Genomic DNA, 25,008 nt, shown 5'->3' with positions numbered 1-25,008 from the left:
TAGGGGAAGCGCTCTGCGTTTACGTGAAAAGGCGGACTGTTTTTGGCCCGCGATGGGGATGGGGAATCCCCGAAATGCGTATTATGCGCTTACATTACAACCACCCCCAACGCCTTGGAGTCTCCTTGGCTTTACAGAGTAGGTTTGACCTACACTCTCCGTACCATACTTTCATTTGTGTTTTTTTCTAAACTAGTGTGTCACAATGTTTCAGTGAGTAGAGACCATATGATAGGCCTAAAATAGAATAGCCTAGACCTATACTCTAATGTTGCAATATGGAGACATATAACTTTTGTAGATACAGTGCCTTCACAAAGTATTCACACCCCTTGACTTTTTCAAAATGTTGTTGTGTTACAGCCTGAATTTAAAATTGATTAAATTAAGATTTTTTTGGTCACTGGCCTACACACAATACCATAATGTCAAAGTGGAATTATGCTTTTAGATTTTTTTTATTTTTTAGAAAGGCTGAAATGTCTTGAGTCAATAAGTATTCAACCCCTTTGTTATGGCACGCCTAAATATGTTCAGGAGTAAAACAACAAGTCACAAAATATGTTGCATGGACTCTGTGTGCAATAATAGTGTTTAACATGATTTTTGAATGACTACCTCATCTCTGTACCCCACACATATAATTATCTGTAAAGTCCCTCAGTCGAGCAGTGAATTTCAAACAGATTCAACCACAAAGACCAGGGAGGTTTTCCAATGCCTTGCTAAGTAGGTAGATGGGTAAAAAAATATCATTTTGAGCATGGTGAAGTTATTAATTACACTTTGGGTGGTGTACCAATACACCCAGTTACTACAAAGATACAGGCGTCCTTCCTAACACAGTTGCCGGAGAGGAAGGAAACCGCTCAGGGATTTCACCATGAGGCCAATGGTGACTTTAAAACAGTTACAGAGTGTAATGGCTGTGATAGGAGAAAACTGAGGATGGATCAACAACATTGTAGTTACTCCACAAAACTAACCTAATTGACAGAGTGAAAAGAAGGAAGCTTGTACAGAATACAAATATTCAAAAACATGCATCCTGTTTGCAACAAGGCACAAAAGCAATACTGCAAAAAAATGTGGCAAAGCAATTAACTTTTTGTCCTGAATACAAAGTCTTATGTTTGGGGCTGTCACGATTTTCGTATGAAGCAGACCAAGGCGCAGCATGATATGCGTACATCTTTTAATGAGTACTTTACAAAAATAACAAAACAACAAAACGATACGTGAAGTCCTAAGGTTAACAAAACACAAACCTCTCCGGAACAAGATCCCACAAATAACAAGTGCAAAACAGGCTGCCTAAGTATGGTTCCCAATCAGAGACAACAAGCCACCCCGGCCAACATAGAAACACATAAACTAGAACATAAACATAGAACACTCCTGAGTGGCGCAGTGGTCTAAGGCACTGCATCGCAGTGCTAACTGTGCCACTAGAGATCCTGGTTCGAATCCAGGCTCTGTCGCAGCCGGCCGCGACCGGGAGACTCACGGGCGGCGCACAATTGGCCCAGGGTAGGGGAGGGAATGGCCGGCAGGGATGTAGCTCAGTTGATAGAGCATGGCGTTTGCAACGCCAGGGTTGTGGGTTCGATTCCCACGGGGGGCCAGTATAATTTTTAAAAAATAAATAATGTATTCACTAACTGTAAGTCACTCTGGATAAGAGCGTCTGCTAAATGACTAAAATGTAAATGTAACACTAAACATAGAAACTAACACCCTGGCTCAACATATGAGTCCCCAGAGCCAGGGCGACCGCGCCAACTAAACCCAACAGGGGAGGGGCCTGGTGGGCATTCCACCTCGGAGGCGGCTCTGGGCGTGACCACCACTCTCTCGCTACCCCCCGTAGCGCCCCTGGTCTGGTCTGGCCCCGCTGGACTGGACATCGGTGGAGCGGATTGCTTAGGCTCCGGTGTGGAGCAGCTGACCGGTACCTGACCAGGCACGGGCTGTGCCAGACTGACGACGCGCACCACTGGCTTGGTGCGGGGAGCAGGAATGGGCCGGACCGGGCTGATGACGCACACCACTTGCGGGGAGCAGGAACGGGCCGGACCGGGCTGACGACGCGCACCACTGGCTTGGTGCGGGGAGCAGGAACAGGCCGGGCCGGCGACGCGCACCACAGGCTTGGTGCGAGGGGCAGGAACAGGCCGGGCCGTACTGGGAACACGCACCACTAACTTAGTGCGGGGAGCAGGAACGGGCCGGGCCGGACTGGGAACACGCACCACTAACCTAGTGCGGGGAGCACGCACCACAAAATTAGTGCGGGGAGCAGGACCGAGCCGGACCGTACTGGGAACACACACCACTGGCCTTGTGCGGGAAGCAGGAACGGGTCGGGACGTACTGGGAACACGCACCACTAACTTAGTGCAGGGATCAGGAACGGGCCGGACCGGACTGGTGACACACACCACTTGCTTGGTGCGAGGGGACTGGGTTTCCTCATAAACCTCTGCTCCCTCTGCTGCCTAACCAGTTCCTCTCGCCGTGCCTCTACACTCTCCTTCTCCCTTATCGCCTCCAGTAGTTCCTCCCTCTGACCAATTAACTCCTGCTCCCTCATGACCAATAGCCCCCGTAACCTGGTGGCCTCCTCTCCTATTCTGCAGATTCGCCCTGTAGCTGCCTCCTGCTGCCCCGTCGTCCAAGCCGTGTGCCCCCCCCAAAAAAATTATTGGGGTTGCCTCTTGCGTGTCCGACGTCGGCACGGTTGGCGCCGCTACTCCTCTCTATGGCGCGCCTCCACAGTCTCCTCCCACGGACGGCGATCCATTCCGGCCTGGATTTCCTCCCAAGTCCAGGATCCCTTCCCGTCCAGGATCTCCTCCCAAGTCCAGGCTGTCTGCTCCTGGACACGCTGCTTGGTCCTGTTATGGTGGGATCTTCTGTCACGATCGTCGTAAGCAACGGACCAAGGCGCAGCGTGATATGCGTACATCTTTTAAGTCCTAAGGTTAACAAAACACAAACCTCTCCGGAACAAGATCCCACAAATAACAAGTGCAAAACAGGCTGCCTAAGTATGGTTCCCAATCAGAGACAACAAGCCACAGCTGCCTCTGATTGGGAACCACCCCGGCCAACATAGAAACACATAAACTAGAACATAAACATAGAACACTAAACATAGAAACTAACACCCTGGCTCAACATATAAGAGTCCCCAGAGCCAGGGCGTGACAGGGGCAAATACAATACAACATATTACTGACTACTGCATCATGTTATGGGTATGCTTGTAATCGTTAATGACTGGGGAGTTTTTCAGGATAAAAAAGAAACGGAATGGAGCTAAGCACAGGCAAAATCCTAGAAAAAAACCTGGTTCAGTCTGCTTACCACCAGACACTTGGAGATGAATTCACCTTTCAGCAGGACAATAACTTAAAACACAAGGCCAAATCTACACTGGAGTTGCTTACCAAGAAGACAGTGAATGCTCCTGAGTGGCCGAGTTACATTTTTACTTAAATCTGCTTGAAAATCTATGACAAGACTTGAAAATGGTTGTCTAGCGATGACCAACAACCCACTTGACACGGCTTGAAGAATTTTGAAAAGAATAATGTGCAAATATTGTACAAACCAGGTGTGCAAAGCTCTTAGACACTTACCCAGAAAGACTCACAGCTGTAATCGCTGCCAAAGGTGATTCTAACATTTGTTGTCTCAGGGGTGTGAATACTTATGTAAATTCAATATTTCATTTTCATTTTCAATACATTCGCAAACATTTCTAAAAACATGTTTTCACTTTGTCATTATGGAGTATTATGTGTAGATGGGTGAGGGAAAACATATATTTAATCCATTTTGAATTCAGGCTGTAACACAGCAAAATGTGGAATAAGTCAAGGGGTATGAATACTTTCTGAAGGCACTGTATGAGTAAGCATTCACAATAGGCCTAATAAAAACATAGAAATACAACTTGTGGCCTATAGTATAGCATACTAATGCTTACTCACTGTAAACACAACTTCAGTGGCCAATACAGCCTACTAGGTTAATGCTTACTCACTGTAAACCTAACTTTAGTGGCCTATAGAAAAGCCTACTAATGCTTACTCACTGTAAATACAACTGCAGGAGTTTCAGTGCAAGACTTGTAGCCTCATTTTCCAGCAGAGAGCACTGGCCAGCTTTTTTTAATCCAACCCCAAAATGTATTTTTTACTTTGGTGTTCAATAGGTCTCCTGTAGGCTATTTCTCCTCTCTGATTCAAATCAAATCTAATGTTACATACGAATACAACAGGTTTAGACAATACAGTGAAATGCTTACTCACAAACCCTTAACCAACAATGCAGTTTTTAAGAAAATAAAAAAATTCAGTGTTAATTAAAAAATTGCTAATAATTAAAGAGCAGCAGTAAAATAAAATAACAGTAGGGAGGCTATATACAGGGGGTACCGGTACAGAGTCAATGTGCGGGGGCACCGGTTAGTCAAGGTAATTGAGGTAATATGTACATATGGGTAGAGTTAAAGTGACTATGCATAAATAATAAACAAGAGTAGCAGCAGCGTAAAAGAGGGGGGTGGGGGGGGGGGGCGCAATGCAAATAGTCTGGGTAGCCATGATTAGCTGTTCAGGAGTCTTATGGCTTGGGGGTAGAAGCTGTTAAGAAGCCTTTTGGACCTAGACTTGGCGCTCCGGTACCGCTTGCCGTGCGGTAGCAAAGAGAACAGTCTATGACTAGGGTGGCTGGAGTCTTTGATAATTTTTAGGGCCTTCCTCTGACACCGCCTGGTATGGAGGTGCTGGATGGCAGGAAGCTTGGCCCCAGTGATGTACTGGGCCGTACGCACTACCCTCTGTAGTGCCTTGCGGTCGGAGGCTGAGCAGTTGCCATACCAGGCGGTGATGCAACCAGTCAGGATGCTCTCGATGGTGCAGCTGGATAACTTTTTGAGGATCTGAGGACCCATGCCAAATCTTTCCAGTTTCCTGAGGGGGAATAGGCTTTGTTGTGCCCTCTTCCCGACTGTCTTGGTGTGTTTGGACCATGATTGTTTGTTGGTGATGTGGACACCAAGGAACTTGAAGCTCTCAACCTGTTCCACAACAGCCCCGTCGATGAGAATGGGGGTGTGCTCGGTCCTCCTTTTCCTGTAGTCCACAATCATCTCCTTTGTCTTGATCAATTTGAGGGAGAGGTTGTTATCCTGGCACCACACGGCCAGGTATCTGACCTCCTCCCTATAGGCTGTCTCATCGTTGTCTGTGATCAGGCCTACCACTGTTGTGTCGTCAGCAAACTTAATGATGGTGTTGGAGTCGTGCCTGGCCATGCAGTCATGGGTGAACAGGGAGTACAGGAGGGGACTGAGCACGCACCCCTGAGGGGCACCCGTGTTGAAGATCAGCGTGGCAGATGTGTTGTTACCTACCCTTACCACCTGGGGGCGGCCCGTCAGGAAGTCCAGGATCCAGTTGCAGAGGGAGGTGTTTAGTCCCAGGGTCCTTAGCTTAGTGATGAGCTTTGAGGGCACTATGGTGTTGAACACTGAGCTGTAGTCAATGAATAGCATTCTCACGTAGGTGTTCCTCTTGTCCGGGTGGGAAAGGGCAGTGTGGAGTGCAATAGAGATTGCATCATCTGTGGATATGTTGGGGCGGTATGCAAATTGGAGTGGGTCTAGGGTTTCTGGGATAATGGTGTTGATGTGAGCCATGACCAGCCTTTCAAAGCACTTCATGGCTACAGACATGAGTGCCATGGGTCGGTAGTCATTTAGGCAGGTTATCTTAGTGTTCTTGGGCACAGGGACTATGGTGGTCTGCTTGAAACATGTTGGTATTACAGACTCAGTCAGGGACATGTTGAAAATGTCAGTGAAGACACTTGCCAGTTGGTCAGTGCATGCTCTGAGTACACGTCCTGGTAATCCGTCTGGCCATGCGGCCTTGTGAATGTTGACCTGCTTAAAAGTCTTACTCATGGTATCACAATTAAATAAAGAGGTATCATTTCATCTGTAGCATATTCTTGGTAACAAAGGAGAAAAATGTGTTCATGGGTGGACAGAGGCTAGTAAGCTGAAATCTGCCAAAATGCCACACCATTCCATGGGAGTCAAACCTGACCATAAATCACTTTCCCCTTTTAAAATTAAGCCTAATATCAGTATGGCCATTAGAGGGCAGAATCAGCCATGTTATAGCAGATTGTTCACCTTTGAGAGTTGATACCATGCCTTACAGCCTACAAGCGATAATAAAAATACATAAGGATTAGATATAACAAGATGTTAATACATGTTGTTACTTACTTGTTTGACTACAGCATTACTACAGCATTACTGCAGAATTACTACAGCATTACTACAGCATTACTACAGCATAACCTTAGCATTACTGCAGAATTACTACAGCATTACTACATAATTACTACAGCATTACTGCAGAATTACTACAGCATTACTACAGCATTACTACAGCATTACTACAGCATTACTGCAGCATTACTACAGAATTACTACAGCATTACTACAGCATTACTACAGCATTACTGCACAATTACTACAGCATTACTACAGCATTACTGCAGCATTACTACAGCATTACTGCAGCATTACTACAGCATTACTACAGCATGATTACAGTATTACTGCAGCATTACTACAGCATTACTGCAGCATTACTACAGCATTACTGCATAATTACTACAGCATTACTACAGCATTACAGAAACATAGTGCTACAGAGGATTGCTTGAAAAATATTAACTATAGTAGGCCTAGTCTTGCCCATAGCATGAAAAGCTACTCAACAGATTTTCTGTGCATTTCAACTTGCTGTCAAGAGCCGCTGTTGCAAATTTGGGCCTGCAGTTAATGTCATTAATGTTCCAAGTGCAATCATATCTGGCCATGCTTTTTGAATGATTAGATAAGTTAATTATATCATGCTCACGTAGTCACTGTGCCATCTAATAACATCACTCTAGGGTGAGCCATAAAACTGGATAAGGTCAAACTAGCTTACTGGGAACTTGTGTTAAAGGCTTAGATCTTCACTGAGCCAAGGATGGTTTTCATTGAGTAGGCTACAGTTCTGTCAATCAATTGGTCTTTATCAGTGGACAGTCAGACTATATCAATTGGACTTTGAGCAAAATCTCTATTCAATCAGAGGCCCACATCAGAAATTATTTGTTGACTTATTGTTGTTATTCTCTAAAACGTGTGAATGGCTGTTTTTCTTGTGTTCGTGATACGGATGTGTGTGTGTGTGTGTGTGTGTGTGTGTGTGTGTGTGTGTTAATAGAATACAATAAAATCCATCAATCAGTTTGGGAAATATGACTAGGTTGTTCTGGCACAACAGTCTGCTTTAAGTGGCACTTAAGTTCCCCTTCACCTCATTTAACACCTGATTTACTTAACAAAAGGAACATCTTAATAGATGGTCCAGGTAAGTCATTGTGGGGGAGGGGGGGGGGGGGCTTTCCTCCTTTGTTCTTTATTGCTCCTCTATTGTTCCTCAAGCAAGGGGGAGGGCAATGACATCACGACTTCCCATCAAACCAACTCCTTGAATGCCCTAATCCGTGAGGTTTGTTTGCAGTTGTGTAAAAAAACACTATTTTGCTAAAAACTTGTTTTTACCCTTTAGTGTGTGTAATTTACTGTATCTATAGGCCTACTTGGGATATCACTTTTCAACAGGAAAAGTAAAAACATTACTGGAGGACATTTTACTCTGAAAAAGCTTTCCATCTCTCAATGATGTTTATTTTTTCCATGTTGCAATTGAATAAGTCTATTAAGAAATATAATTGTACTAATGACATGGTATGGGGAATAACCCACCCAAACAGACAAGGTCACGTACCCCTTCCCTGCAGAGACCAATGGACACTGGAGGGGAACCTTGTTGTGCGCCGTCTACTGCCGTTTCATCACAGATACCTGGAGAGGATTGCAATCACCACGAGCACACACAGTCGCGCTCTTATATTTACATTTTGCCTGTGCCATCTCTGAGCGCGCAGTGAAATGCTTACTCACAAACTCTTAACCAACAATGCAGTTTTTAAGAAAATAAAAAAATTAAGTGTTAATTAAAAAATTGCAAATAATTAAAGAGCAGCAGTAAAATAAAATAACAGTAGGGAGGCTATATACAGGGGGTACCGGTACAGAGTCAATGTGCGGGGGCACCGGTTAGTCAAGGTAATTGAGGTAATATGTACATATGGGTAGAGTTAAAGTGACTATGCATAAATAATAAACAAGAGTAGCAGCAGCGTAAAAGAGGGGGGTGGGGGGGGGCGCAATGCAAATAGTCCGGGTAGCCATGATTAGCTGTTCAGGAGTCTTATGGCTTGGGGGTAGAAGCTGTTAAGAAGCCTTTTGGACCTAGACTTGGCGCTCCGGTACCGCTTGCCGTGCGGTAGCAAAGAGAACAGTCTATGACTAGGGTGGCTGGAGTCTTTGATAATTTTTAGGGCCTTCCTCTGACACCGCCTGGTATGGAGGTGCTGGATGGCAGGAAGCTTGGCCCCAGTGATGTACTGGGCCGTACACACTACCCTCTGTAGTGCCTTGCGGTCGGAGGCTGAGCAGTTGCCATACCAGGCGGTGATGCAACCAGTCAGGATGCTCTCGATGGTGCAGCTGGATAACTTTTTGAGGATCTGAGGACCCATGCCAAATCTTTCCAGTTTCCTGAGGGGGAATAGGCTTTGTTGTGCCCTCTTCCCGACTGTCTTGGTGTGTTTGGACCATGATTGTTTGTTGGTGATGTGGACACCAAGGAACTTGAAGCTCTCAACCTGTTCCACAACAGCCCCGTCGATGAGAATGGGGTGTGCTCGGTCCTCCTTTTCCTGTAGTCCACAATCATCTCCTTTGTCTTGATCAATTTGAGGGAGAGGTTGTTATCCTGGCACCACACAGCCAGGTATCTGACCTCCTCCCTATAGGCTGTCTCATCGTTGTCTGTGATCAGGCCTACCACTGTTGTGTCGTCAGCAAACTTAATGATGGTGTTGGAGTCGTGCCTGGCCATGCAGTCATGGGTGAACAGGGAGTACAGGAGGGGACTGAGCACGCACCCCTAAGGGGCACCCGTGTTGAGGATCAGCTTGGCAGATGTGTTGTTACCTACCCTTACCACCTGGGGGCGGCCCGTCAGGAAGTCCAGGATCCAGTTGCAGAGGGAGGTGTTTAGTCCCAGGGTCCTTAGCTTAGTGATGAGCTTTGAGGGCACTATGGTGTTGAACACTGAGCTGTAGTCAATGAATAGCATTCTCACGTAGGTGTTCCTCTTGTCCGGGTGGGAAAGGGCAGTGTGGAGTGCAATAGAGATTGCATCATCTGTGGATATGTTGGGGCGGTATGCAAATTGGAGTGGGTCTAGGGTTTCTGGGATAATGGTGTTGATGTGAGCCATGACCAGCCTTTCAAAGCACTTCATGGCTACAGACATGAGTGCCATGGGTCGGTAGTCATTTAGGCAGGTTATCTTAGTGTTCTTGGGCACAGGGACTATGGTGGTCTGCTTGAAACATGTTGGTATTACAGACTCAGTCAGGGACATGTTGAAAATGTCAGTGAAGACACTTGCCAGTTGGTCAGTGCATGCTCTGAGTACACGTCCTGGTAATCCGTCTGGCCCTGCGGCCTTGTGAATGTTGACCTGCTTAAAAGTCTTACTCATGGTATCACAATTAAATAAAGAGGTATCATTTCATCTGTAGCATATTCTTGGTAACAAAAGAGAAAAATGTGTTCATGGGTGGACAGAGGCTAGTAAGCTGAAATCTGCCAAAATGCCACACCATTCCATGGGAGTCAAACCTGACCATAAATCACTTTCCCCTTTTTAAAATTAAGCCTAATATCAGTATGGTCATTAGAGGGCAGAATCAGCCATGTTATAGCAGATTGTTCACCTTTGAGAGTTGATACCATGCCTTACAGCCTACAAGCGATAATAAAAATACATGAGGATTAGATATAACAAGATGTTAATACATGTTGTTACTTACTTGTTTGACTACAGCATTACTACAGCATTACTGCAGAATTACTACAGCATTACTACAGCATTACTACAGCATAACCTTAGCATTACTACAGCATTACTACAGCATTACTACATAATTACTACAGCATTACTGCAGAATTACTACAGCATTACTACAGCATTACTGCAGCATTACTGCAGCATTACTACAGCATTACTACAGCATTACTGCATAATTACTACAGCATTACTACAGCATTACAGAAACATAGTGCTACAGAGGATTGCTTGAAAAATATTAACTATAGTAGGCCTAGTCTTGCCCATAGCATGAAAAGCTATTCAACAGATTTTCTGTGCATTTCAACTTGCTGTCAAGAGCCGCTGTTGCAAATTTGGGCCTGCAGTTAATGTCATTAATGTTCCAAGTGCAATCATATCTGGCCATGCTTTTTGAATGATTAGATAAGTTAATTATATCATGCTCACGTAGTCACTGTGCCATCTAATAACATCACTCTAGGGTGAGCCATAAAACTGGATAAGGTCAAACTAGCTTACTGGGAACTTGTGTTAAAGGCTTAGATCTTCACTGAGCCAAGGATGGTTTTCATTGAGTAGGCTACAGTTCTGTCAATCAATTGGTCTTTATCAGTGGACAGTCAGACTATATCAATTGGACTTTGAGCAAAATCTCTATTCAATCAGAGGCCCACATCAGACATTATTTGTTGACTTATTGTTGTTATTCTCTAAAACGTGTGAATGGCTGTTTTTCTTGTGTTCGTGATACGTGTGTGTGTGTGTGTGTGTGTGTGTGTGTGTGTGTGTGTGTGTGTGTGTGTGTTAATAGAATACAATAAAATCCATCAATCTCAATCAATCAGTTTGGGAAATATGACTAGGTTGTTCTGGCACAACAGTCTGCTTTAAGTGGCACTTAAGTTTCCCCTTCACCTCATTTAACACCTGATTTACTTAACAAAAGGAACATCTTAATAGATGGTCCAGGTAAGTCATTGTGGGGGAGGGGGGGGGGGGGCTTTCCTCCTTTGTTCTTTATTGCTCCTCTATTGTTCCTCAAGCAAGGGGGGAGGGCAATGACATCACGACTTCCCATCAAACCAACTCCTTGAATGCCCTAATCCGTGAGGTTTGTTTGCAGTTGTGTAAAAAAACACTATTTTGCTAAAAACTTGTTTTTACCCTTTAGTGTGTGTAATTTACTGTATCTATAGGCCTACTTGGGATATCACTTTTCAACAGGAAAAGTAAAAACATTACTGGAGGACATTTTACTCTGAAAAAGCTTTCCATCTCTCAATGATGTTTATTTTTTCCATGTTGCAATTGAATAAGTCTATTAAGAAATATAATTGTACTAATGACATGGTATGGGGAATAACCCACCCAAACAGACAAGGTCACGTACCCCTTCCCTGCAGAGACCAATGGACACTGGAGGGGAACCTTGTTGTGCGCCGTCTACTGCCGTTTCATCACAGATACCTGGAGAGGATTGCAATCACCACGAGCACACACAGTCGCGCTCTTATATTTACATTTTGCCTGTGCCATCTCTGAGCGCGCACGTGTAGAATAGTCTACAGAGTAATTGTCTTTGTCCTATATAGCCTAGTAGTGCACTTGTTTTTCATTTACTGAGGCTAATTTATGCAGCTGCCATGACCATTTTGGCTTGACGGGGACTGACTGATGTCTGTCCCATTTCCCACTACTCTATCGCAAGAGCCTTTCGGAAGCACCTGCATCAACGCGCAAAGGAAGGAGCCCGTTGTTTTCCACCGCGGACATAGGAACCCAACACATTAGGCTTTGGATATAGGCTGCCCGTAGCCATGCAACGGCACCTCACATCAAAGATGCTGTGGGGAAGAAGATGCTGCTTTGAAACTGGAGCATTGTTAACCATGATGTAGAGGTTCCTTCCGGCTATATCGGGTTGGATTATGTAGACTGCGATAGGCTTGCTGGCGAGTTTACGTTGCACCGTGATTTGAACCTCAGTTTTCCTAAGGTGATCCATGCCCCTGTGTTTTTGCCTTTGTCAACATGTCCCCAGCATCGGCTGCCACGGCCAGTGAGAGCAGTACCACTACCGTTCCCGAGGAGGACACAGAGGAGAGCCCCCGCGAGGAGGTGAGAGAAGAGAACCGCTTTGTATACCTTCAATTTTGCGCTTGCGGCTGCACGAGAGCTGCTAGGCGAATCGTGTACTTGGCAAAATAGTTCATATTCATATCACAGCTAAATCACCCGTAACCTGAGCCCTAATCTGATTCAGAGATAGCTGCTCAATTACCCACGCATTATGCGCTGCAGCTGCACCAATACGGTGTCTACCGTTTATCATTGTAAATGATAAATAGCCTATAGTTTTGACCATATTATTCATGCAATATGTTATGTAGATGTGCGTGAGTGTGCTCTTGTTTTTGGCTCCTCCAGCCACAGTAACACATCCCCATTATATGGTCCCTCTCTGGCGGGTATCAAAATGATTGACAGCCCCCTGTCTGAGGAGATATCGTAATGACAGGCTATAGGCCTATACTCCTGTCAAGGCAAGGGATTATTAAAGCCCTTTACATGTTCATTTCTACAGCAATATTAACATTCTGGGGCATTTCACAAACTATTATTATTTGTAATTGCTACAATGAAGCCTTCTTGTTTTTTATAGTGTCATTCCGATCAGGGAACACTATTGTATCCTTTTTTTTTAGCTGCTGGTGGGTTATATTTTGAGGATTTAATAGGGTTTATTATCAGTTGATAGGATGTGTCACTAACCATTTTAATGTATTCATTAGTTTACACTCACAATTCCTGTTACACTTCTGGATTAAACATAAGACTGAAGAGCTGACATTTCCAATCAAGTAGTAGGTTTAAGTCTTGAGATGAGCTAATGTTGAGTCAAACTTTTGTTTTAGTTGGGCACACAAGATCTCTTCCATTAGCCTTTCTATTACTCTAAATTATTTTTATGTAGCACAGAGCCAGTCTTAACAAGAGTGAAGTGTCAGCTTGAAAGGAACTCAATTGGAGGCACTAGATAGAAGAGGGGAAATTCCATGGTAACATAGTGATGCTGAGACTCCGATTTCTCACTTTAAAATGTACACTACCGTTCAAAAGTTTGGGGTCACTTAGAAATGTCATTGTTTTCGAAAGAAAAGCACATTTTTTGCCTTTTGCAATTATGTTAGCACAGCTGAAAACTGTTGTGCTGATTAAAGAAGCAATAAAACTGGCCTTCTTGAGACTAGTTGAGTATCTGGAGCATCAGCAATTGTGGGTTCGATTACAGGCTCAAAATGGCCAGAAACAAATAACTTTCTTCTGAAACTCGTCAGTCTATTCTTGTTCTGAGAAATGAAGGCTATTCTATGTGAGAAATTACCAAGAAACTGAAGATCTCGTACAATGCTGTGTACTACTCCCTTCACAGAACAGCGCAAACTGGCTCTAACCAGAATAGAAAGAGGAGTGGGAGGCCCCGGTGCACAACTGAGCAAGAGGACAAGAGGATACTCAACTAGTCTCAAGAAGGCCAGTTTTATTGCTTCTTTAATCAGCACAACAGTTTTCAGCTGTGCTAACATAATTGCAAAAGGGTTTTCTAATGATCAATTATCCTTTTAAAATGATAAACTTGGATTAGCAAACACAACGTGCCATTGGAACACAGGACTGATGGTTGCTGATAATGGGCCTCTGTACGCCTATGTAGATATTCCATTAAAATCAGCCGTTTCCAGCTACAATAGCCATTTACAACATTAAACAATGTCTACACTGTATTTCTGATCAATTTGATGTTATTTTAATGGACAAAAAAATTGCTTTTCTTTCGAAAGCAAGGACATTTCTAAGTGACCCCAAACGTTTGAACGGTAGTGTATGTCAAACAAAAACAAATGATGCAAAGTTAAACAAACCATACAACTCTATGCACAAGGACTACCTTTAACAATTTCCACTGAAAATTTTACAAAAACACAACATACTTGCAGAACAGGGCAGATGCAAAGTTTGGTAACAGAATGAGGGTTTGTGCTGTTGATGCCATCATTCTGTTACCGAACTTTGCATGTGCAATGTTTTCTCGAAATTGCTCGAAATGGTTGTTTTATAACGTATTGTAGTCTATAAAAATGGGTAATTTACAAGTGGAAACGCCATGTCACAGGTAGTGTGAAAGCCTGTCAATCTGACAGTGTGAACCCAGAGAAACCCTAAAGTAATCGGGTAGAAAGTGGGACACTTCTTTAACAGCCTCGCTTTGTGCTTCATCAACACCATTTGTTGAACACACCTCTGGTGAAAATCAGACCACCTGATAGTATCATCATTATGGCTGTTTTCAGCTCCTACATCATTCATTAGGAAGTAGGCATTATCCATGAAGAAGGCATTAAAACCACTCACACAGCAAGAAAATCATTTTTCATATCATTATTTCATTGTATAGTATTAATTCAGCTACCTCCACGTTGTCGATAATTAATTGCCTGGTGCATTTTCCCTAGCTTCACCATTTTACCAAGATTCCCACTGCTTTTTCAATCAGCTTTTATCAAATGAAGCTTAAAATGTCAGAAGCAGTGACTGTGATATGCTTTCCTAATAAAAAATATGAATCAAGTTACATTGAGAATTGACTGAGCAATGGCTATACCTGCTATCCTGCTTTCCTCTAAGGTTTCTGCATTGTTGAGGCAAGTGGTCATGAAGAATATACAATGTATTGATTTTTGCTGTGCATGATATACATCGGACCAGAATAGATCATCAGACCAGAAGAAGTCTTTCCTCAGGCACCTCAAGATGCTCAGAGCTTTAGCATACCCTACTGCCATAGGTAAGGGCAGGCATGCTGTATAACACAATGTGAAACATTATCTGTGGGACACCAGACAAATACAAAAAATAGTGGAAGAAATACAAGTATTTCCTTCAAATTAAAGGTCTAAAAAAATATGTAGTGCAATATCCACTGTGCAAACACAACATGTATCCCTTCAAAGCTGTAGAATGTTAGATGAGTAACAAAGGACATCCCCATCCTCTACAATCAATCATGATCTCATGCCATGCTGCTGAAGTGCATATTACTTTATGCTCAATTCAAAAAGATGTCACAACAGCTCCATGCAACAGGAGCTGGAAAGTTTGTTATGTTAGACTCATTACCGTGCTGGCAAGAGTTTATCCACTGCCAGTGAGTAAATAATATTCTGTTGCAGTAGCATATCAACAGAAGCGGAAGTTCAGTGCTAAGCCCTCTGCCCGGTGGGGCGTTGTGTTGACAGGGGGCATGGGGACCATGTCATGTGATGAGGTAGGGGGAGGATAATTATGGAGAAGGAGCATCTATTATTTACTCAGTGCTGTCATGTTAGGAGCACGGTTTGCTCATGTGTTTTTCTGCTCACAACATATCAGGGATGGTCTGTTATAAAAATCTGGAATACAGTTTGGTGAAACCTGTATTTAAATCCCCCAAAAGGTTGTCTATACAGTATTATCCTGTATTATACACTGGGTGGTTCAAGCCCTGAATGCTGATTGGCTGAAAGCTGTGGTATATCGTATACCACTGGTATGACAAAACATGTATTTTTACTGTTCTAATTACGTTGGTAACCAGTTTATAATAGCAATAAGGCACCTCAGGGTTTGTGGTATATGATATACCACGGTTAAGGGCTGTATCCAGGCACTCCCCATTGCGTCGTGCATAAGAACAGCCCTTAGCCATGGTATATTGGCCATATATCACACCCCCTCGTGCCTTATTGCTTAAATAACCTATGCAACGCAAGATAACCATTCAAGCATGATGCCTCCTCTTCCTAGCTGGTTGCAATGTCCTGCCTACCCTCTGTAGGCTACTGTTTAGTTCCAATGAATTTATCCTCTGCCAAAAGTATCACCCCACCATATTGGCCACGATGTCCAGGCAGCGAGCCTCCTGTACTATACACCATTAGGTCAATCAATCTCTGCTCCCTGTGTGATGACTGATATGCAAATGTAGGAATGAACTGCACTATAATCCAGCCATCCTGCTGCTTTTGGATCCCTTGCCAAGTGTGTGGGCAGGCTGCACTCCCATAAGGCATGAGCAGCTCCTGATGCAGGCACTGGGGCTTGCGGTGCCCTGGGGTGGAAAAGATACCACCAGCTTCATTGTGCCTGGATGAAATGGCTGCAGGATTTCTTCTGGATGGTTTGCTCTCTTAACGGTTCACAATTTTGGAATCCAAAGTGTTTTAGATATCCGTTTAAAGACATACTATTTATATGAGTAAAACATTATTTTGTAGCTAATTTCACTTTTATTATGCTGCCTACTGTATATTTGATCAGAAGACTCCTATAGCCACATACATAGGGCCATTACCTGGGAGTGCTTCACACTCACTTGAAGTTGCTGGTAGTATATGTGAGGTACTTATATTTCCTGTCAACGAACGCATTAAATGTTTTCTCAATGGCCTGGAATGGAAACAAGAATATTCTCATGAAAAGGTTGAGAGTTCAGATGAAGTGTGTGAGCCATTTGATCTTAACAAGCAAAGACATGACCAAGCGGCTCCCTGCTCATGCATAAGATATGTTAATGCACTTAGAATGCTGAATATTTCTCTAAATATTTAATGTGTTCAAAGAGTAGATGCTTTTGGCTCCAATTCCTTCAAGTTCACTGTTTCTTTAGAGCTATTTTAAAGATAGCTATTATTTCAAATATCCATCGATTCATTTTCATTGGGTATTTTATATGTATTTTGTCACTGTTTGTAAATGGCTAACACAACAATGCTTGCAGGTATGTTTTCACAGACTCAGATTGGTATTTTCTCTCTCTGTTTCCCTCTGTGCAGCAGCGGCCCCTGAAGCAGTCCCTCAGTAAGTCCCTGTGCAGGGAGAGCCATTGGAAATGCCTGCTCCTGTCCCTGCTCATGTATGGCTGCGTGGGGGCCATGACCTGGTGCCACGTGACCAAGGTGACGCGCCTCTCCTTCGACAGTGCCTACAAGGTCAAGTCCATGATGTACCACGAAAGCCCCTGCTCCAACGGCTACATCTACATCCCTGTGGCCTTCATGGTCATGCTCTATGTGGTCTACCTGGTGGAGTGCTGGCACTGCCACACCCGCAACGAGCTACAGCACAAGGTGAACTTGGACGGTGTGGGCGAGCGCATCGGGCGCATGCAGCAGGCCACGCCCTGCATCTGGTGGAAGGCCATCAGCTACCACTATGTGCGGCGGACACGGCAGGTAACACGGTACCGTAACGGAGACGCATACACCACCACGCAGGTGTACCACGAGCGCGTCAACACACATGTGGCCGAGGCGGAGTTCGACTACAGCAACTGCGGTGTGAAGGACATCTCCAAGCAGCTGCAGGGCCTGGACGGCTTCCCTGTCACCAAGCTGAGGTTCACCAAGTGCTTTAGCTTCGCCAATGTGGAGTCGGAGAATGCCTACCTGACTCAGCGGGCCCGCTTCTTCACTGAGAATGAGGGCCTGGACGACTACATGGAGGCCCGCGAGGGAATGCACCTGAAGAATGTAGACTTTAAGGAGTACATGATTGCCTTCTCGGATCCGGACCACCTGCCCTGGTACGTGTCCAACTACGTGTTCTGGACGGCCGCTGCCTTCACCTTCTCCTGGCCGCTGCGCGTGCTAACCGAGTACCGCACGGCCTACGTCCACTACCACGTGGAGAAGCTGTTCGGCTTCGACTATGTCCCTGTCACGCCATCTGAGGAGCGACCATACTGCCGCCACATCCCTCGGGTCAACACCATCGACAGCACCGAGCTGGAATGGCACATCCGCTCCAACCAGCAGCTGGTGCCCAGCTATTCGGAGGCTGTACTTATGGACCTGGCTCAGCTCTCGTCAGGTGGCGGCGGCAGTGCCAACACCTACTCAGTGTGCGGCAGCTACGGTAGCTACCGGCAGAACTGCGAGCGCTGCCACCGCACCATCAGCAGCTCGTCCATCTTCTCGCGCAGCGCTCTGACCATCTGCAACGGGACTAGCCCACGCATCCCCTTCAGTGGCAGCCGCTTCTCGCTGTCGCGGCTGTACGGCTCGCGGCGCAGCTGCCTGTGGCGGAGCAGCGGCAGCCTCAACGAGACATCGTGCCCCACAGAGAGCACGCGCTGCCTGACGCCGTCGGGCCAGCCAACTAGCGTGGAGAACCCGCCGGACTACCAGGACGCGCTCTACTTCCCCGTGCTCATCGTGCACCGCAACGAGGGCTGCCTGAACCACTCTCTGCACAGGAACGGATCCTGCGTGGAGACCTCCATATGACCCAGCGCTGGGCCTCCCAGTCCAGACCTGAACAAGGAATGTAATGTTACTGTCCTTTCTCTGGGAGGACGCTGACTGGATAATGAACCTTCCTTTTCGCTCCAGGGAAGGCTAATATGGTTCTTTTTTTTTTCATTAGACCACAGAACACATGACACACCAGTGGCATTCCGGAACCCTTCCAGACCTCTTCCAACACTGTTTATCAAAGACAGTACTGGATTAAATGCACATTTTGAATGCTCACTCCACCTTTTCAATACCTTCCTTTGCAGCCCAGCCCATCTCACATGAGATGCCCTCCAGTGATATGTTCATCATAGTAAGTAATAGATTATGTAACTGTCTCAAAGCATGTATGAAAAAACCACATTCACAGGCATAATCAGACAGTCTGAAACAAATGGACATAATGATCTGAGAATGATATTTGGAAGGACATATGTTGCGCAGAATGCACACCACCACCATTCTGGACCAATCACAATGCTCTGTTCATATCAGTTTGAGTTTCCTTAACCAAAGTGTCATGTTAGCTTCCACAGTATCTATAAATAGAGAACATGAAAAAGCAAGGTACACTAACAGACATTTGGCCCGAGAATAAATCGTATGCATTTTGGTTGTTGTCATAACCAGGTAGCAAAGAACTTCAATTGGAACATCTGTTTTTGAAGTTGGATTAAATTGGTTATTTTGTAAGAGTCTTAGAAGGGATGTCTTGTGACTGAAAATCCCCAACACAGCTCAACACAGCTCAAGACAGCTCAACGGTAGAGGCCTCCAACACAGCTCGACTAGAGGCCTCCATTGGAGAGGACTCATAAGTGGGGCATGAGTTTAAGGAACATAAACATTATTTATTCAAGCCTTAGAGAGCAATTTGGAGATGGCAAGGAAAACCACATTAAATAATTGAGAGCAGGAAAAGTTTAAAACATCTGACTTATTTTTCTAGTAAATGCATGACTGGCCATTTTAAATGATGTTGCAGATATCAAAGTAAACATATACAGTGTATAATTTGTTTCCCCTCTAGATCATGGTTCTCAATGAAAAGCCTTGGACGCAGATCTAAAATTATAATTAAAACATTAACATTTGAAACACATTTGGGGCTATGTGATGGTGTAGTTGTTTGTTTCGAGGCCAACAAGAGATCTTTTTACGGAATGAATGTTCTTTCATGATGATGATGATGATGTGAGAGACAGCAGTTACAACATCCAGTTAATTAGCAACGGGAATCAAATATCACAGGATGCAATAACATTCCCACTTCCTGACCCTGTAAATATAGTAACATAGTCAGACCCATGAATAATTTAGTACAGGAGGACTAAAGGGCACAAATACTTCAAACTGAATCCATGAGAGAAGTCTTTCATCGCATCATGTTCCTTACTGTCAATATTACTGTTTCACACTTCACTACATTTTAATATATTTCTGATTAACTAATACATACAACATCAATGTGATTATATCATGTCAGCTCAGCTGTCAATAATAAACTCAGCATTGCATATCTCCTATTTTCAATTACTATTCGATCTCAAAATATTTATTACTATACAGTGGGGAAAAAAATTATTTAGTCAGCCACCAATTGTGCAAGTTCTCCCACTTAAAAAGATGAGAGAGGCCTGTAATTTTCATCATAGGTACACATCAACTATGACAGACAAATTGAGAAAAAGAAATCCAGAAAATCACATTGTAGGATTTTTAATGAATTTATTTGCAAATTATGGTGGAAAATAAGTATTTGGTCAATAACAAAAGTTTCTCAATACTTTGTTATATACCCTTTGTTGGCAATGACACAGGTCAAACGTTTTCTGTAAGTCTTCACAAGGTTTTCACACACTGTTGCTGGTATTTTGGCCCATTCCTCCATGCAGATCTCCTCTAGAGCAGTGATGTTTTGGGGCTGTCGCTGGGCAACACGGACTTTCAACTCCCTCCAAAGATTTTCTATGGGGTTGAGATCTGGAGACTGGCTAGGCCACTCCAGGACCTTGAAATGCTTCTTACGAAGCCACTCCTTCATTGCCCGGGCGGTGTGTTTGGGATCATTGTCATGCTGAAAGACCCAGCCACATTTCATCTTCAATGCCCTTGCTGATGGAAGGAGGTTTTCACTCAAAATCTCACGATACATGGCCCCATTCATTCTTTCCTTTACAAAGATCAGTCGTCCTGGTCCCTTTGCAGAAAAACAGCCCCAAAGCATGATGTTTCCACCCCCATGCTTCACAGTAGGTATGGTGTTCTTTGGATGCAACTCAGCATTCTTTGTCCTCCAAACACGACGAGTTGAGTTTTTACCATTTCATCTGATCATATGACATTCTCCCAATCCTCTTCTGGATCATCCAAATGCACTCTAGCAAACTTCAGACGGGCCTGGACATGTACTGGCTTAAGCAGGGGGACACGTCTGGCACTGCAGGATTTGAGTCCCTGGCGGCGTAGTGTGTTACTGATGGTAGGCTTTGTTACTTTGGTCCCAGCTCTCTGCAGGTCATTCACTAGGTCCCCCCCGTGTGGTTCTGGGATTTTTGCTCACCGTTCTTGTGATCATTTTGACCCCACGGGGTGAGATCTTGCGTGGAGCCCCAGATCGAGGGGAGATTATCAGTGGTCTTGTATGTCTTCCATTTCCTAATAATTGCTCCCACAGTTGATTTCTTCAAACCAAGCTGCTTACCTATTGCAGATTCAGTCTTCCCAGCCTGGTGCAGGTCTACACTTTTGTTTCTGGTGTCCTTTGACAGCTCTTTGGTCTTGGCCATAGTGGAGTTTGGAGTGTGACTGTTTGAGGTTGTGGACAGGTGTCTTTTATACTGATAACAAGTTCAAACAGGTGCCATTAATACAGGTAACGAGTGGAGGACAGAGGAGCCTCTTAAAGAAGAAGTTACAGGTCTGTGAGAGCCAGAAATCTTGCTTGTTTGTAGGTGACCAAATACTTATTTTCCACCATAATTTGCAAATAAATTCATTAAAAATCCTACAATGTGATTTTCTGGATTTCTTTTCCTCAATTTGTCTGTCATAGTTGACGTGTACCTATGATGAAAATTACAGGCCTCTCTCATCTTTTTAAGTGGGAGAACATGCACAATTGGTGGCTGACTAAATGCTTTTTTCCCCCACTGTATGAACAATAATTTCCTTCAAACTACCTCTTCTTTGTTTCGTGATTTAAGTGCCTGACTATGGGTGCTTTAAAACTTAAGTTTGGCTTGAAAACCACACCTAAACCACATAGCTCACCTACCCATTCATCCAAAACCACACCTAAACAACACACTGTAGCTCACCTACCCATTCATCCAACCAACCAACCAGAAATACAAAGGCAGCAACAGAGCAACTCAACTTTCACTGCATCTCTTCTAGGTAGCAATATACTGTACTTTACTGTGATTTCTAGTTCCCAATGGGTTCTGATGAGACAGGACATCTAAGTGAGGCTGGCACCAATGATTAGGCCCAGAAAACTTCAAGATGTGCTTTGTCTATTGTCAGAAAAAGCAGGTTTAAAAGCAGGACCACGTGCTGATTCTGATGATGCCTATCAGAAACAGCCAGACAGCCATCACAGAGACCAGGGCTGTGTTCAAACACTGATAATGTCAGCTTTAAAAATAAACCAGGAGGACTTTTGAAGGTCTGAGAATGAACATAATCACAACTGATCAAATGTTCTATGTACTAATGGCTTATTTCCACTAGAAAAGTTTCAAGGCAAGCCCAGGCATCAACCACATTGGCATGCCTATAAGTTCAATAAATGTGTAGAATTCACACCTAGGACCCATCACTTATAAAGTACACAGAAAGGGTGCTCAGCTCATAAAGTGAAAAATCCAACAAACCCACTGCCCCCAGTCCACTGAAATATCCACACACACACATTTTGTAAATAACTCTTTAAATGGTTTTGAAGGTAGGTGTCAAAGGGCTTTGTTCCTGTGATCAAACTAAAGCTAACCCGAGGAGCTGGAGTCAATATGGCCCGGGATAAGAGCTAAGCTGACAGCCAGCCAGTCACCTCTGGCCCAGAGGCCTCTGCTAGTTAATAGAAAACAACTGATGAATTCAGGGTGACGGCAGAACTCAGTAATCTATGCCCAGGAGTCACACTTACAATTCACAGTGTGTTATTAGATCTATATACACAAAGGATAGATAGGCCTTTCTCACTTTTATGCATCCTACTGACCTCAGATTCTCACAGCCATTCCCATTCTGATCTCAGAAATGACTAGTATTATCAACTGATGTGGTTATGTGATTGGATTCACTGTAAACATTGGATTGACCACTTAATAATGTAATGCTGTCAAAGATAAACTCATTCTGCTGTTGCTGGTTCTAAAAAAACATACGCCTATTTTGTGAAATCCGGTGATCATCCCATGAACAAAAATTGATTTAACAATATACTGGTAGATCTCTTGCAGAAAGTGTAATACCGTTTCTTTCTCTTGATGCATTTCTTCCTTGTACCTACTAACTTTATAACTCCACTTGCCACTGGCCATTTTAGGGAACTAGATGCGAAGCAATTAAAGGAAGTTGTTCAACCTCAATCCCATTTTCTCAACAATAAACCAAAAACCCTTTATCTATACAATAAAGCAGCAAACAAAAAGTACACACTAGTCACAGCTGGTTAGTTGTGTCTCACCTCATCTAAAGCACATCTATGCAACCCCCATAACCAACTCAGGAGTGTAGTCAGGATATCCACCTTACATTCATCATAAATTCTACCCCTTAACCTTTTCTTATTATCCCTGTCAGCTGACTTGACAGTGCTGTTTGATTTGTTTCCCAGATAGGAGGCTATAAGGATGCAGTTCAGTGCCCATATTCACGGTCTCAGAGTAGGAGTGCTGATATAGAATAATTTTTGCCTTATAGATCATAATGAAAAAGGGGGGACCTGATCCTAGATCAGCACTCCTAGGCCTAGGTCTGCTCTGCAGTTCCTTAAAGTGTCAGAGGCTTTGACCGTGTGTATCAGCTGAAACGAATGGTGTCCTTTATGGGTTTTTAATCACGGCATGTGAAGCAGCACTGTAACCATACTGATGCTCCTATAGCAGATGATGGAAGGAAGGTTATTCTAGTCTAGCTGGAGGTCACACACGTCATGGGAAGCACAGTTCACTCACTCACAGAATGCCATCTTTTTCATTAGAAGACTTTCAGAGTTCTGATGACAGCTCTTTATTTAGATCACTCCTATTATGTCTGAGATGGGTTGAAGTCTGGAAACAGCAGATAGTGAAGCCCCAGAGTTTTAGATTTCAACAATGGTTTAAAAAAAAGATAGTGATAAAGGCATTACATTACCAACATTACATTACCGATATTACATTACCGACTCAATAGTCCATTGCTCACTGACCAGCCTCTCACTAATAAAACAAGTTCAGTTAATGTAGTAAAAAAAGTTAAATCAGATGGCTTCACTGTGATATGTAATTGTGTACGAATAAAAGTGTTTAACAGTGCTGTGTTTACTAACCATAAAACAATAAATAGTATATAAGTACAGCTAACTGAGGTTATCCAACTTTGCTTTTAGTGACAGGACAATTCAGAAAAATTCAAATGTTTTCCCACCACAGACTGTTAACATCTGGCCCTTTATCATAATGTAACATAGAACTAGGCTTGCAAAATCCCGGTAACTTTCCCCAAATTCCCAGAAATCCAGGTTGGCAGATTCACAGGAACAGGGCATAAGCAGGAAATCCAGAATCTTCCAACCAGGATTTCTGAAAAACCTGGGAGTTTTGCAACCCTACATGGAACCCTTTATCGTGTGTACAAAGTGGAGTAATGCGTTATAATACTGTATGTACTCTCACACCCAGAATGCTTTTGGGGCTCATCTTTTTATAATGTTGGGTATAATTTTATGGCTTGAAAGACGATTGCAGGAGAACGATTTTGTACTGTAAGTAATACAGAGATTGTAGGTTAGAAGGACTGTCGTCGTGTTTCTTGTGCTTAGTCAATTGTGTCACATAAAAAGGTGGTGTTTTATTCACATAAACACTGCTAATCCTCAAATGTACTTGACAACAGGGAAGTGTTTCGGTTTGCAGATCAACATTCAACACATTTCTATATAAAAATGGCGTTGTACAAGGAAAATGAATCTTGTAAATACAGTACAATTTCAATTGCAGACCATGAGGCCAATCTGATGCTGTATGAGCTATACACTTACTTTGCAATGGCAGAGCACTGTTGTTTCCTTCCTTTCAACGTTATAACACTCTTTCTTTATAGAGGAAAGGCTGGAAGAGATTACATATTTTTGTATGGAGGTCAAATCCGCAGATATGAGCGCAGACAACTTTTTACATAAGGAAGCCAACCGCGGACTTACTTTATCAATAGTCCACTATCTTTGCTTGTCATTCAGACTACTGTTACATTGGCTGCGTCACAAATGGCACCCTATTTCCTATGTAGTGCTCTACTTTTGACCAGATCCTTCTGTGTTTGCAGATCTATGTGTTCTGGGCTCTGGTCAAAAGTAATGCACTCTCTAGGGAATAGGGTGACATTTGAGACACACCTATTGTTAGTTTATTCTG

The 25,008-nt window shown here is 43.7% G+C and overlaps 1 protein-coding gene across 1 annotated transcript; it reads left to right on the top strand.

The window, feature by feature from the left end:
* The first annotated feature begins 11,453 nt into the window (after positions 1-11,453).
* Positions 11,454-19,483, top strand: LOC121552742 (transmembrane protein 151B-like). The gene is made up of 2 exons (XM_041865767.2): positions 11,454-12,170; positions 16,925-19,483. The coding sequence occupies exons 1-2, from the start codon at positions 12,084-12,086 to the stop codon at positions 18,374-18,376; spliced, it is 1,539 nt and encodes a 512-aa protein (XP_041721701.2). The 5' UTR covers positions 11,454-12,083; the 3' UTR covers positions 18,377-19,483.
* The last annotated feature ends 5,525 nt before the right edge of the window (positions 19,484-25,008 follow it).

Source organism: Coregonus clupeaformis, chromosome 36 (genome assembly GCF_020615455.1).
Source record: "Coregonus clupeaformis isolate EN_2021a chromosome 36, ASM2061545v1, whole genome shotgun sequence".
Classification (NCBI taxonomy): Eukaryota; Metazoa; Chordata; class Actinopteri; order Salmoniformes; family Salmonidae; genus Coregonus; species Coregonus clupeaformis.
The sequence above is the reverse complement of the archived record's forward strand: the minus strand, read 5'-3'. Positions and strand labels throughout refer to the sequence as shown.

Bases quoted from the DNA above. Each gene is read 5' to 3' on its own strand.
- LOC121552742 (XM_041865767.2), top strand. From the start codon at position 12,084: ATGTCCCCAGCATCGGCTGCCACGGCCAGTGAGAGCAGTACCACTACC. The intron at 12,171-16,924 runs GTGAGAGAAGAG...CCCTCTGTGCAG, and splicing joins AGGAGAGCCCCCGCGAGGAG to CAGCGGCCCCTGAAGCAGTC.